Source organism: Chrysochloris asiatica, unplaced genomic scaffold, assembly GCF_000296735.1.
Source record: "Chrysochloris asiatica unplaced genomic scaffold, ChrAsi1.0 scaffold00092, whole genome shotgun sequence".
In the NCBI taxonomy this organism is placed as follows: Eukaryota; Metazoa; Chordata; class Mammalia; order Afrosoricida; family Chrysochloridae; genus Chrysochloris; species Chrysochloris asiatica.
Genome location: NW_006408610.1, coordinates 979,590 through 993,057, shown reverse-complemented (window position 1 = coordinate 993,057; position 13,468 = coordinate 979,590). Strand labels below are relative to the sequence as shown.

General features: G+C 40.6%; 1 protein-coding gene across 1 annotated transcript in view; it reads left to right on the top strand.

The window, feature by feature from the left end:
- The window catches only part of SCAPER (S-phase cyclin A-associated protein in the ER), a 466,531-nt gene that overhangs the window by 291,907 nt on the left and 161,156 nt on the right, over nucleotides 1-13,468 (top strand). Inside the window, exon 23 of the mRNA XM_006866457.1 lies at nucleotides 1,215-1,330. Coding sequence (XP_006866519.1) covers nucleotides 1,215-1,330 — 116 coding nt within the window. The remainder of the gene's footprint in view (nucleotides 1-1,214; nucleotides 1,331-13,468) is intronic.

The following is a 13,468-nucleotide window of genomic DNA, read 5'->3' as shown; positions in this document are numbered from 1 at the left end:
AGATATTCACTTGACTCTAACAAACTCATATTACCAAACTGTGTACCAGTACTAGAGTCCATATCAGATGGAGACTTGTGCTCAGAACATCAGAAGAATCAGACAAACGTGTGTCACATGTGTGTCACGTCAGAGCCTGCCTATACTTACCCTCCAAAAAACAGGCAGAGTTGTATTTTAAAGCAGTTTTAAGATTTGGTGAACTGTAGAATGCTAATAAAAAATATATCAGGTATTGTTGTAATGGGAGGATTGCTTTTTTTTTTTTTTAAATCAAAGATGCTGCAGTGATTCTGTGTATGCTTAGAGTAAGAATATAGTGTAGCATAGGATCACTCTTGCACTCCCATGCCACAGGACTGCAAAGAACTTGGAAGAAGATTCCTTCCCATAAGAATTGTACACAATTCTTAAATTATAGAGGAATTATCATATGCTGGTTAAATGCTGAGATGGTTACTTAAGAGTCTTCTTGAAACAGCTGAAATAGTATTAAAAAAAAGATACAGCTAGATGTTTGAATATTAGATTATCTGGTATTGCTGAAGAAAAAATTCCCAGTAGAGGAAATACTACATGGAAATCAATTTATCTTCTTAGGTGCTAATTATGATTATAAAATGAACTTTTTTTTTTACAAGAATTGCTGAAAAATATTTCTATAAAATATTTTTTCTTCTTTCTGGAAGGCTTCTCCTCTTTCCCCTTTCCTTCACGTATCTTAAAACCTCAACTTTTCAGAAGAAACCTGTCCTGACTTTTCCCCAATGTATAATTGGTTCCCCTCTTATTCTTGTTGTTAAGTGCCATTGAGTCGGTTCCGACCCATAGCGACCCTGTATAGGGTTTCCAAGGAGCAGCTGGTGAACTTGAACCACATTTTGTGACTCACACTAACTTTGCAGTCTAGTGCATTAACCCACAGTGCCATGCCACCTTTAATTTTTCTTCAAGATACTTAATTAAAATCACTTTATTTGTAACCATTTGATTAGTGTTGGTATCATCCACTTGTCTTCAAGCTTCACTGGGGACAGTTATGTCTTTTGTATTCAGTACTGTTGACCTAAAGTCTTAGCACTGAGTAAGCATTCAGTATGTATTGGTGGAATAATTGAGCACGCAGAATGCTTCAGACTACAACTACATATTTCATTTGGTTATAATTTTGTGCTTGGGAAATTGGGCTAACTTGTATTTGTATTTCTGTCTAGAATGTGGCAGATCAGATTGCATTTCAAGTTGCTGGTGGATTAACAGCCCTTGAGCACATCCTTCAAGTAGTGGGTCCAGTCACAAATGTGAACACAGTTTCACGAATTCCACCTAAGTAAGTATTGTTTTTTAATCTGTCTTTCACGTTTCATTTATGAGTCATTTCTGCCCTATGGTTTCCATATGGGGGACCACAAAAAAAAAGCTGTGTGTGTACTCAGGCTTGAATAGCAATAGCTTACATTCCCCATTAGGGAGAAAAACAGAGGTGCTCAACTTCACTTACAAAATTCAAATTGAGCCTAAAAAACCATATAAAGGAAATCTCTTTGGTCTATGACCTGTTCTCATCCTAAGTCAAGAAGAAATGATGAACTCCTAGGCAGTTCTAAATGCTTCCAGAAAGTGAACAAAAAGGAACAGTAGTAACAGAAAGGTAACTTGTGCATTGAATGCAAAAAAGACGTGACTAAGTCCATTAACAAAGGCCTGAGCTGTGAGATTTGAAGAAGTCCCTTGCATACAGGAATTGCAGTCTGAGGCCAAAATTTCCCTAGTCTAGATTCCCAGCCAAATTGCTGGGAACTGAATTGCAGTTTGGTCTTTAACTATAAATTGCTCTTTGTCATCGGGACCCTACATTGCCTGTAGACCTAAGATCTGCTTTCTTAGTCTCACAAATCATTATTTGGTCCCTGGCTGCCTGGAATATCGAGGTATATCGCAGTATTTCAGAAGTATTATATATTTGAGTTGTAGCTTCATTTCTGGACATTATATGGAGACTTATTTGAATAGTTTTAATGAAAGGTTGTGATAAAAGTCAACTTACATCACTGAGAAAACATTTAAATATTTATTTAGCTGTATAAAACTGAATGCTTCATTTGTCCATTGGGCACAATAGGAAAAGAAGATTCCAACAAGTTTTTCCTGAAAGATATTTTAGTAAAATAGAATTTGCCATTATTAATTTGGTTTCAGACAAAACTAGGTTCCTTTTTAACGTCTAGTGTTGAGTTGTTAGCTGGGAGCATGTAAGCAAGTGCTTTGGGCTCATTGTAGCTGTTTTCTTATTTGGAAATGTGAAAAGTCATCATAGTCATCTTACACTGCTCCTAGGGGCAGGGGAACAGTGTATATGAGAGCTCTTTGTGTAACTAGTGTTATATAAATGTGAAAGTTTTAGTAATACGGGTAGTTGCACCCGGTTTCAAATAGTAGTATCTACTTGACATGAGATATTTTTAAATACAAAATCTCTGACACTGAAGTTAATGTGGGTTCCCGTACTGACAAAGTCGATTCATGAAGAAAGGTCAGGGTCGTTTTCTGTGTAGCAGAAAGCACATGCAGAGAGGTTTTTCAAACTCGAGACTTTCTTTTTAAAAATCAGAGTGGACTTTATTTACAGTGTGTGGCTTGGCATGCCCTCCTTACTCTGTGTATATTAATTGGCAGCAGGAAGGAAGGATCATAAATATTTGAGATAGAAAAGGAAAGAATATTTGATTCTTAGTGCCACTGCTCTGATAGCTGTTAATAATGCATACTGTTCATCTTAAATGTACCTAGGGGTTTTTTTGTTTCGTTTTGTTGGGTTTTTCGTAGCCTTCAACGTGGGTGACACTAAGCTACCTAACTGCTAAGCTTGATGCCCATTTCTCCAGTAGGCACCTGGTTCTGCTGCTCCTCTGTGGGAGCACAGCTCCTAAAGTGACCTGAGCAAGAATTGTTATTATGATGTCCTGTCCAAACAATTACAAAGTGTAGCAGCCCTGTTGGACGAAGTCCCAACTGCGCCCGAGGTTTACCAAGGCCAGACAGTCTCCATCTTTCTCCCACTGGTGGGTCTGAATCGCTGACCTTGCAATTAGAGTCTGAATGCTTAACCACTGTGCCACCAGGGCTCCTTTGAAGCAATCATTGCTTTTAAGTGCCTTGAGCCGATTCTGACTCTTAACGACCCTGTATAGGATTTATGAGGAGCGGCTGGTGGGTTTGAACTGCCAACCTTGCAGTTACTAGTCCAATGCTTATCCTACCGTGCCACACCAAGACTCCTAAGCAAGAACTGTTGCTGTTGTTAAGTGCTGTCGAGTCAGTTCTGACTCATAGTGACCCTATATAGGGTTTCCAAGGAGCGACTGGTGGATTTGAACTGCCAACCTTGTGGTTCTCTGTGCAGTGCAGATCCTACAGCGCCATACCAGGAGTCCACGCACAAATTAAGACATCCTTTTCAGAAAGGCTGTGGCATCCTGAGAGTCCAGAGTGGTGTGGTGCCCTTCTGCTGAGCACCGCTGCCCACCGTGCCAGCATCAGGAGCTCCTTTCTTCATCTCACCTTCGGCTAACGAAGTCGTGTTCGCACTGGGCACTGTTTACTGAGTGAGGCCAGCACTGTGGGCACCTGGCATTGGCGCTGAAGAGTCTCCTGTCCAGAGCCTCACGTCCCGGGCCTGGAGGATGGAAGCTGTGGGAGCTTACTCGGAGACAGCCAGAGGAATCCCACAGCTCTGTCAATTGAGGGGGAGAATCCGAGTGCCCTGATGCAGTGGCCATGAGTTGGTGGCTTAAGTCATATTTCTCTTCCAGCCATTCTCCTGACATACCCTTGCTCTGGTCATGAGCCTTCCAGAGCCCCTGGGCCCACCGTGTTACTCTGACCTGTCAGCTCCAGGAGCCTCTATCATCTTAGCGCATGCTGGTCTCTGCCTCCTGTGGTGGTTCTTGCCTCTTCCATAGACAGGCTGGGTTTTAATATCCAGCATTGTTCATTTTCTCAGTGATTCAAAAAAAGAACTTGAGAAGTTTAAGCCACTGTCTAGGCGCTGTAGGATAATGCACTGGACCACAGGGTTGCTTTGACCCACCCGGTTGATGGTTCAAACTCACCAGGTACCCGTTGGGAGCTCTATACAGGGTCGCTATGAGTCATACCTGATTTGGCAGCACTTAACAAAGACAACAGTAATAGTTACCACGTGTCTCATCGGGTAGTCCTGTGACTATAAACCTGCTGCCACTGCCATTGCCTCTCTTAGCTCCATGTGAGTGGACAAAGCTCCCTGCGCCTTCTCTCTCACCACTTTGCCCATTTGACTTTGCACTCCAGTAGTACTGGTTCCCCCACCACCTGAGAGTACAGTGTTCCTAGGAAATCTTTGATAAGTTGAAATAGCATAGACAAAGAAACAATTAACATTCGTTTATGTAGGAAAATTGTGTAGCATTCCCAGACCTGAAAGATGACCTACCGAATCATACCAAATAGCTCATAAACCTGAAACGGTTCTAACCTATCATGCACACAGACAGACTTCAGAGCCATGGGGGCTTGATGCTGAGTATCCTTCCCAGGGCAGGAGTCTCGTGACGACCCTCCACTGCTCAGGGTGCACGGGTCCTCATTAACCACACACTGAAGAATACTGAGTGCTGGTTTCACTTTCCACCTTGTTTGGTAAAAGCAAAAATCCTTTTCAGATTTCTTGTTACCAAAACAGGTACTAACGTTGGTCATTCCTTAAAGAGTAGTAGCATAAAGCGCACTTTCACAAAGCACAATGTACCTGTACCCCAGAAATTTCCTATAATTACCGCTGCATAACTTTCTGCATGGGATTTTTCTTCCTGTGTCTTTAAAAAAAAAAAGCAAAACATGACATGGAGAATTTTTATGCACTTCTGAAAATTGAAATTTTAGAACACTTTTTAAGTCTCTAGTGGGTTGGGGCTCATAGTGGTTACAAATCGGGCTGCTAATCGCACAGTCAGCAGTTTGAAATTACCAGCTGTTCTGTGAGAGAAAGATGAGGCTTTCTGCTCCCATAAAGATTTACAGCCTCGGAAACCCTGTACAGTGTTGTTATGAGTCAGAACCGACTCCGCGGCATATAACAACAACAGTGGGTTGGAAGTTCTGGTGTGGTGCTGTGAATTAATGCGTCAGACAACAAAGCCATATGAAAGGTCGGCGGTTCAAGCTCACCAGATGCTCCTCGGAAACCCTATACAGGGTCACTATGGGTTGGAACCAACTTGACGGCACTTAACAACTACAACATGCTTTTACTTCTTTAATTCCTCAGAGAAGGAATTCACTCATGTATTAAAACAATATTTATTAAGATGTCATATGGTTTACAAATAATGTATTTACTACGGTCTTTGAACCTAAGCAATTACAGTGTAGTTGGGGAGATGGTAGCACTTGATGAGCTAGACTCCAGTGAAGTGCTGAACTGAACAGTTCCTTGATCTGCTTGATGTGTTTTCACTGATACTTAACAACAACAGGTGGGTTGTTTTGCTCCTGTCAGAAGCAGGGAAAGCCCACAAAACTGTTCTAATCCTTCCCAAGATATCTTTGAGAGAACTGAGTTTTCCCAAATCTACCTTCTTAACAAATGTGCTCCAGTAGAATTAATTGCCTGCATTGCCAAGAAAGAGCACCCTGAAGCAAGACACTTTTCACTTCATGTTGGATCTACTCTGGGGAAGGATCACATTGTTCTGCCTCTAATCTTTAATTGCTGAAGACAAGCACAAAAGAATGAGTGACACAGTGTAGCTTTTCCTTTGATTTAGGCTATTGATAATTGTTTAACATCACTTTTAATGTATGAAAAGAAAGGGTGGTTTGTCATTTTCTGTGAGCATAAGGAACACCCCATGTTATGTAAAGAAGATAGACCTGCTATGACTGGCGGCTGTGACCAAAACCTTGTGTTTTCATAGCATGTTTACACAGCAGTGATGATAATAAAATAAGAGTTGTCGCTCACTGGCACTCCACATCTCCAAGCCCTTTACAGCCAAAGATGTTGTAATACACCGAGAAGCCAGCAAACTCTGGGGGCCATCAAAAATGGTCACTAGTCAGTTGCCTTTTATTTATTTGGTGTTCCTAATTCTTGAAAAAGGAAAATGAAGGAGCCAGTACTTAAACTTTCCTAGCTACTTTACATTGTTCTGTTGGGCAACTAATCAAACTCCTGTTTCTTCTCTTCCTTGTCCTTCTGAATATAATATTATATAGAATAAGTATGAAAATAAAGTTTCATAAACACAGTTAAACAGAGAGCATGGTATAGTTGAAAATGCATAAACCCTGGAGTCAGACAGATCTGAACTGAAATCCCTGTTTCTCATTTATTACCTGTGTAACCTTGGGCCACGTTACTTGTTGTATCAGAACTTCAATTCAGTGAGATGGTCATGAGCATTGAAGGCATGTTTGTGTTCCCTGCACAAAGAAAGTACTTAGTTAATATCAGTGGTTTTTGTTGTTGTTGGTATTTTGCTTGTACAATTATACTACTTAATTGTTGTTGTTGTTGTTAGGTGCCATGGAGTCACTTCTGACTCATAGTGACACTGTAAAGGGTTTCTGAGGCTGTAAATCTTTACGGGAGCAGAAAGCCTCATCTTTCTCCTGTGGAACAGCTGGTAGTTTTGAACTGCTGACCATGAGATTAGCAGCCCAATTCATAACCACTAAGCTAACAGAGCTCCATAATTACTGAGTTTTAAATACTACTTAATTACTGAGTTTCAAATCTCTAAATCTTTGTCACTTTGACTTCTGAGAAGCCATAATCTATTAATTTTATTTGTACTTTTTTTTTTTTACCCTGAATCCAAACTTCATCTTGGTACATTTTAGACCAGCCAGTCAAGATCCTTTTGATCCCTGATTTATGCCTCTAAGTTTTGTTCTTTTCTAACTCTGTACTAGCCCTAATGTTGATCTGTAGAACATTAGTGTTGTCATCTTAATCCATGAAAACACATCAAGCAGATCAGGGAACTGTTCAGTTCAGCACTTCATTGGATTCTAGCTCACCAAGTGCTACCATCTCCCCAACTACACTACAATTGCTTGGGTTCAAAGACAGTAGTAAATACATTATTTGCAAACCATAGTAAATATTTTTTGAATACATGAGTGAATTCCTTCTCTGAGGAATTAAAGTAAAGCAGTAAAAGCATGTTGTAGTTGTTAAGTGCCGTCAAGCCGGTTCCAACCCATAACAACCCTGTATAGGGTTTCTGAGAAGCGACTGGTGAGCTTGAACCACTGACCTTGCAGTTTGAACCAATTTTGCTATCCAGTACATTAACCCACAGCGACATACCAGAACTCCACAGTGACAGTATACTGGCATCAAATATTTGACAAGGTGGTTACATCTCTGTCAAATAAGAGTCCCCTGATTTTAACCACTCAGTTAGCTGGATTTTAGGTGATATTTGTTTTTAACTCTGTCTTTAAATTTTGGTGAGTTTGTGAGTGTATCATGTATCAATAACTACTACTTACTAAGAGGGCCAAAGGCCTGCAATTTGCCCGTATCAGTGCACACCAGCAGCTATGTCTGCTTCCATTTTAATCTATGATTAAAAATAGATCCTCCCACTTTTTTGACACTTATGAAGTGTATACCTAATCTTAGCAAACAAATTATTAGAACTTCCATTTTTTACTTTATGGGACATGCATTTTTCTGTCTGTAATAAACCAGTGTGAATTGGGCTGTGAACATGAAGGTCAGCAGTTAGAAACTACCAGCTGTTCCGTGGGAGAAAGATGAGGCTTTCTGCTCTCCTAAAGATTTACAGCCTCGGAAACCCTGTACAGGGTTGCTATGAGTCAGAACCGACTCCATGGCACATAACCACCACCACCACTGAAGAAGTCCTGGTGTGGTGCTGAAGAATAAGCACTGGACTGCTAACCGCAAGGTTGGTGGTTCAAACCCAACAGCCCCTCCTCGGAAACCCTATATAGGATCGCTATGAGTAAGAACCAACTCAATGGCTCTTAGCAACAACAACAACACAGACAAAGCAATAGTCATTGACTAATATAAAGTAAGTTTAGAGTGATGTGAGATGGAATTTTGCATATTACAAAGGTCATATACAACAAGATATGGAGCCCTTGTGTGGCATTGTGGGTTAATGCACTGGACTTCAAAGTTGGTTTGAACTTCAAGGTTGGTGGTTCAGGCTCACCAGCTGGTCCTGAAATCCTATACAGGATCACTGATGGGTCGGAACTTAACAATAACAACATCACAAATTTATTCTCCAAAGTAAAATAAAACTTGTGACTTTATATAGTTTATTCACTTAGCAATTTTGCATTTACTTGTCCTTTGAGTTGATGAGCTAGAAACTAGCATGTATGGGTGTCTCCTCCTTGCTAGGCACTGTGTTTGAGTTTCTGCTTGTATTAATTTATTCTTCATAGTCACTGCCACCATGTCTGTGGGCCAGAATAGGGGGGTTGGGAGCCCTAAGGCAGTCATTTTGGGGTCATGACTGCAGCCTTTCCAAGTGGCAGAGAGAGTGTTCAGAATTGCTCTTCCATATCTGTTGATGCAGTTCATGTAGTGGAAAAGATTTTCAGTTGTGTTTCAGAATAGGTAAATAGCCTAAAGCTTCTATTCCTGATGTCCCAGGTAATGGTCTTACAGGGATTCCATTCTTGGGAACACTTGTATGCACACATGAACATGGGAATGTGATCGACACGTCTAGAAACCATTCAAAATAGACTCTTCCCTTGGGAAGTTTATAGTCATGCAGAATTGGATCTATATAAACTCTAAATAACATTAGGAGTAGCTTACTGCATTACCTTTGTATAAAAGCCACTGTATTGATGCCTTTGAGTTATGGTGTTGGGGGAGAATATTGAAAGTACCATGGCTGCCAAAAGAACCAATAGATCGCTGTTGGAAAAAGTGCAGCCAGGTGCTCCTTGGAGGCCAGAATGGCCAGACTTCATCTCTCACACTTCAGACATATTGTCAGGAGGGACCAGTCATGACTGGAGAAGGATATCATGTTTGATAAGGTGGAGGGTCACAGAAAAAGAGGAAGACCCCCAGCGAGATGGATTGGCAAAGTGGCACCATCAGTGGGCTCAAGCGTGGCAACAATGGTGAGGTTGGCCCAGGACCGGGCAGTGTTTCGTTCTGTTGTGCTTAGAGTCACACTCGATGGCACCTAACAACAACAACTAGTGGCATACACAAGACTTTTCAGGAAGGAAAGAATGTTGGCTACATATCCAATGTGTGCAAGCTTGGTTTCTTGAACTGCTTGACCTCTCTGCTCGACAGTTTGCTCCATCATTTCATTTCATTTTGTTGTGGTTTTGATGAAAGCTTACAGAGCAAATTCGTTTTCCATTCAGCAATACACCTTGGTTGTGATGCCCTCATTGTAACAGTGTTCTCCGCTCTCTACCCTTCCACCCTGTAAATGGGAACATTGACAGTTACCCTTCTTTCCTACTTCCTCCTGCCTTCTGAACTTTATGGTGTGACAAATGCTGCTGTGTTGGTCTTGTATGGTTGATTATTCTAAGACATCCATTCTTCACAGATCTTATTAATTGTTCACTTTGTAAAATTGCCTGTTGTTTGTCTGAAAGATTCCTTTTCTATTTTCTTGATTCCCTTCACTCTTCTCTTTGGGATTCATCTAGTGTTAAATCTTGGCCTTTCTCTGCAAATGTGTAACACTCTTCAACACCGTCAATCTTCACTTTGAACTTCCTTTCCTGCTCGGTAATCTTTCTTCTTGTCTTAGCTTGTCCACCTTAGCTCCCTTCCTATTTGCTATTTCCTTTTTTCAGGATGTTCTGAATACTACTTGTTGTAGTCTTTGTACCCATGCCTTTTTTAAGCAACTGTTTTTTATGCCATGTGATGATTCCCTTAAAGATCATTGGTGATTAAAGTAAAAGTGGACATTTGATTCAACAGCAATTTGTAGACTGACCAACAATGAAGAATTTGTTGTTAAGTGCCATCAAGTTGGTTCCGATTTATAACGACCCTGTATAGAGTTTCCAGTGAGCAACTGGTGAGTTTGAACCATTGACCTTGCAGTGCAAACCAACCTTATGTTCGAGAGCTTATCTTATAGCACCACAAAAGTCAAACTAGGCCATTCAAGTTTCTCTGTCAGGAATTTACAAAACTCAAGTTGTTTTTTCTTTAGTATTTGTACTTGAAAAATCATGTAGAGTAATATCTAATGTAGCTGTTACAAGGTTTATTTGCTTGTGCTCTGAGTTTAGCAGGACTAAAGAAGGCTGTTTGGGGGTGGAGAAAGGCGACCAGAGCTACTTCATGAGAGGGAAGGGGACTGGAAATGAGAGAGGGTCCAATCCACAGAGCTGGCATTGTTCCTGCCCCTCCTGAGGTCGAGTTGCTCATTTTCTCCCAATTCATAGCAAAGTTCCCAATAGCCTTACAGTCAACAGTTCTTTCTACTTGAACTATTTCTACTGGATTTCTGTCCCTTCCAAACAAAAGAGGCTGATACTTTTAAATGCAAATATTAAAGATCTTCCTAACTCTAGATTGAATTGAAACTGTTTGTCCTCTAAAGTCTGTCTTGTAACCTCAGAGTTGTTTTTCTAAATTCCTTCATATCAAGGAAGAATGAACAAATGCCCATAGTTTAAAACAGCAATGAAGAGAGAAAGCACGCTCCTCAAGTTCTCTAGAGTATAGTTCTTTATGAACAGTAAATGCTGTTCATGCAAGCTGAGACTAGCTGAACTTGCCTTTTGTTCTACAAACCCCAGTTTGCAGACTATGTAGAAAATGATGTACATAAAGCATGCTGTCTCTGGATCCTAAGGTAAAGCAGCATACTGTAAAGTAAAGTGCTTACCTTCAGAATACAAGACAGGAAAATGCATTATGTGTAAATCTTTAAGAATAATGCGTAAGTTCTTAAAGAACAAATTACAGTACTAATATTCTTTGTAGCTTGATTTTATATCAACTCTCACATGTCCCTTTATTGGAAGGCTTTGAGTCCCAAACTGATTTGTTTCATCATCAACTTTATGGTTGGGACTTAGTTTGAAGCCCAATAACATTGTCCTCTGTCTATAAACAACTGAAAAGTATATTTCCTCACAATCCTGGCCTATGAGGCTTGAGGCCATAGTTCAACTTTTTAATAGAAATCAGTTTGCTCTTGGGGAGCACAGTCATTTCACCAGTTATTTTTTCTGAAAATTTAAGTCTGTTGTCTATTTTGAAGGTCGCTTTTGTTGGTGTTGTCAAGTGCCGTTGAGTCGGTTCTGACTCACAGTGACCCTGTATAGGATCTCCAAGGTGAAGTTAAGATATTTAAAAAGTGAGAAGATTGATTACAATAGCAGTTATCCACATACCTACTTCCACCAGAATCCTGGACGCATGCTGCAACTCAGAACTTTAATGCTGTAGCTACAAGATAAAGCTTTATCAAGATGAAGTCTTGTTGAGGTTTTAAAAATTGAATAATATGCCTTTTTTTCTCTACAGATTATTAGATTTAACATCATGGTTATAACTGCTAAGAAAGAAAGAAAAAGCATTTGTAAAAGAGAGATGATCTTTTGTTAGTTAAATCATTTTATAGTGCTAAACAGAAGGGAAAAAAAAACACTGGTATGAATCTTGGTGTGGTGCTGTGGTTAATGCGCTGGGCCACAAGGTTGGTTTGAACCACAAGATTGGCAGTTCAAGTTCAGCAGCTGCTCCCTGGAAAGCCTGTACAGGGTCACTAAGAGTTGGAACTGACGTGACAGCTCTTAACAACAACGTATCATATCAGAGGCTCTTGGTGTGGTGCTTGAGGATAATGCCCTGGACCACAAGGTCAGTTTGAACCCCAAGGTCAGTGATTCAAACCCACCAGCCACTGCACAGAAACCCTATATAGTGTCGCTATGAGTTGAATCATTTCATATCAGGGCAAGCTTTTTCAGAATTGCAGTTTTGTTTCTCCTAGTGAAACCAAATAATATCTCCGTAATATTCAACTTCTGTTCCTCATCATGGAGTCCTGGTGTGGCATTGTTGGATAAAGTACAAGGTCAGTTTAAACTACATGGTCAGTGGTTCAAACTCACACTCACCAGCCATTCCATGGAAACCCTATACAGGGTTGCTATGAGTTGGAACCAACTCGACAACACCATGCCTAATCATGGTATATGCTGAGAGTACTAAATGCATAGATTAATGTATCATCACTTACTCCTCTGTCCCTCACTCAATAAGAAATGCTAAACTTTATGATGGTGTTGTTTTACCTATAGTCCCAGTAATACTACTCAGGAGAGGACATAATACGGGAAAGCATTGCACTAGGAGACTGTGAGTTCTTGTTTGCAACGTTGAGACTTTCCCCTTAGCCCAGTCAATATTAAGGCATTTTCTTCTCATTTAGAATGCACTCAAGTAATATGTTGTTAGCTGAGCATTTCTGGTTACTTTAGAATGTCTGTAACTTGAAATATCACTGTTCAGTCACTCCTGGGACATCGCAGCTTGTCTGAGGCTTGCTTGCCATTTCCTTTGTGTATAGGTCTTCTCCAGGGAATCACTCTTATCGGGCCTAGCTATTGATCCAGAGATCAGCTAATTGCTTTATTGAAAATCAAATTCCATGATTCCATAAACAGAATAGTTTTTCTGCACTGCTGTTTGAGTCCATGTTAATATCAATCTCTCTTACGTTTTCAAATTGATGCATTTCAGCAAAGCTGGTTCTACAGCTAATGTCTCTTAGGTGAATCCAGGTTTCTTACTAATATCCTTTCTGAAATCTGCAGTATTCCCGTGGGGGGAGTGCCAGTAGCTGTAGAACTGCTGATTGTCAAGTCTCTGGTGTGCTAGACATTCTAATACTGCAACAGAATCTTCCTGAAAACACTCCACAGAACTTCCATAATTAGGTAACACTTTTCCTTGTTGTAGGAGCCCTTGTGGCCCCATAGGATAAGCGCTGAACTGCTAGCCTCAAGGTTGACAGTTTAAACCCGCCATTGGCTCCAGAAGAAAGATGCGGCTTTCTGCTTGCATAAGGATTTACAGCCTCTGAAACCCTGTAGAAGGTTGCTATGAGTCAGAATCAGTTCTACAGCACTGGGTTTGGTTTGGGTTTGGTTCTTGATTTGGGACCCTCTCATCTTCTGTCACTTTGAGAAGTGTATTGGGACTTCGATTCTTGAGAAATGCTGACTTAGGATAGGGATTGTAATAGCAAATATTATACATACGTGTCAGAATATAGCACTTACTATAGTCTAGGCTGAAACTGTAACACTGTAGAATAAGCACTGGACCGCTAACCACAAGGTCAGCAGTTCAAACCCACCAGCAGCTCTTTGGAAACCCTATGGAGGATTGCTGTGAGTCAGAAGAAACTTGACAGCACTTAAC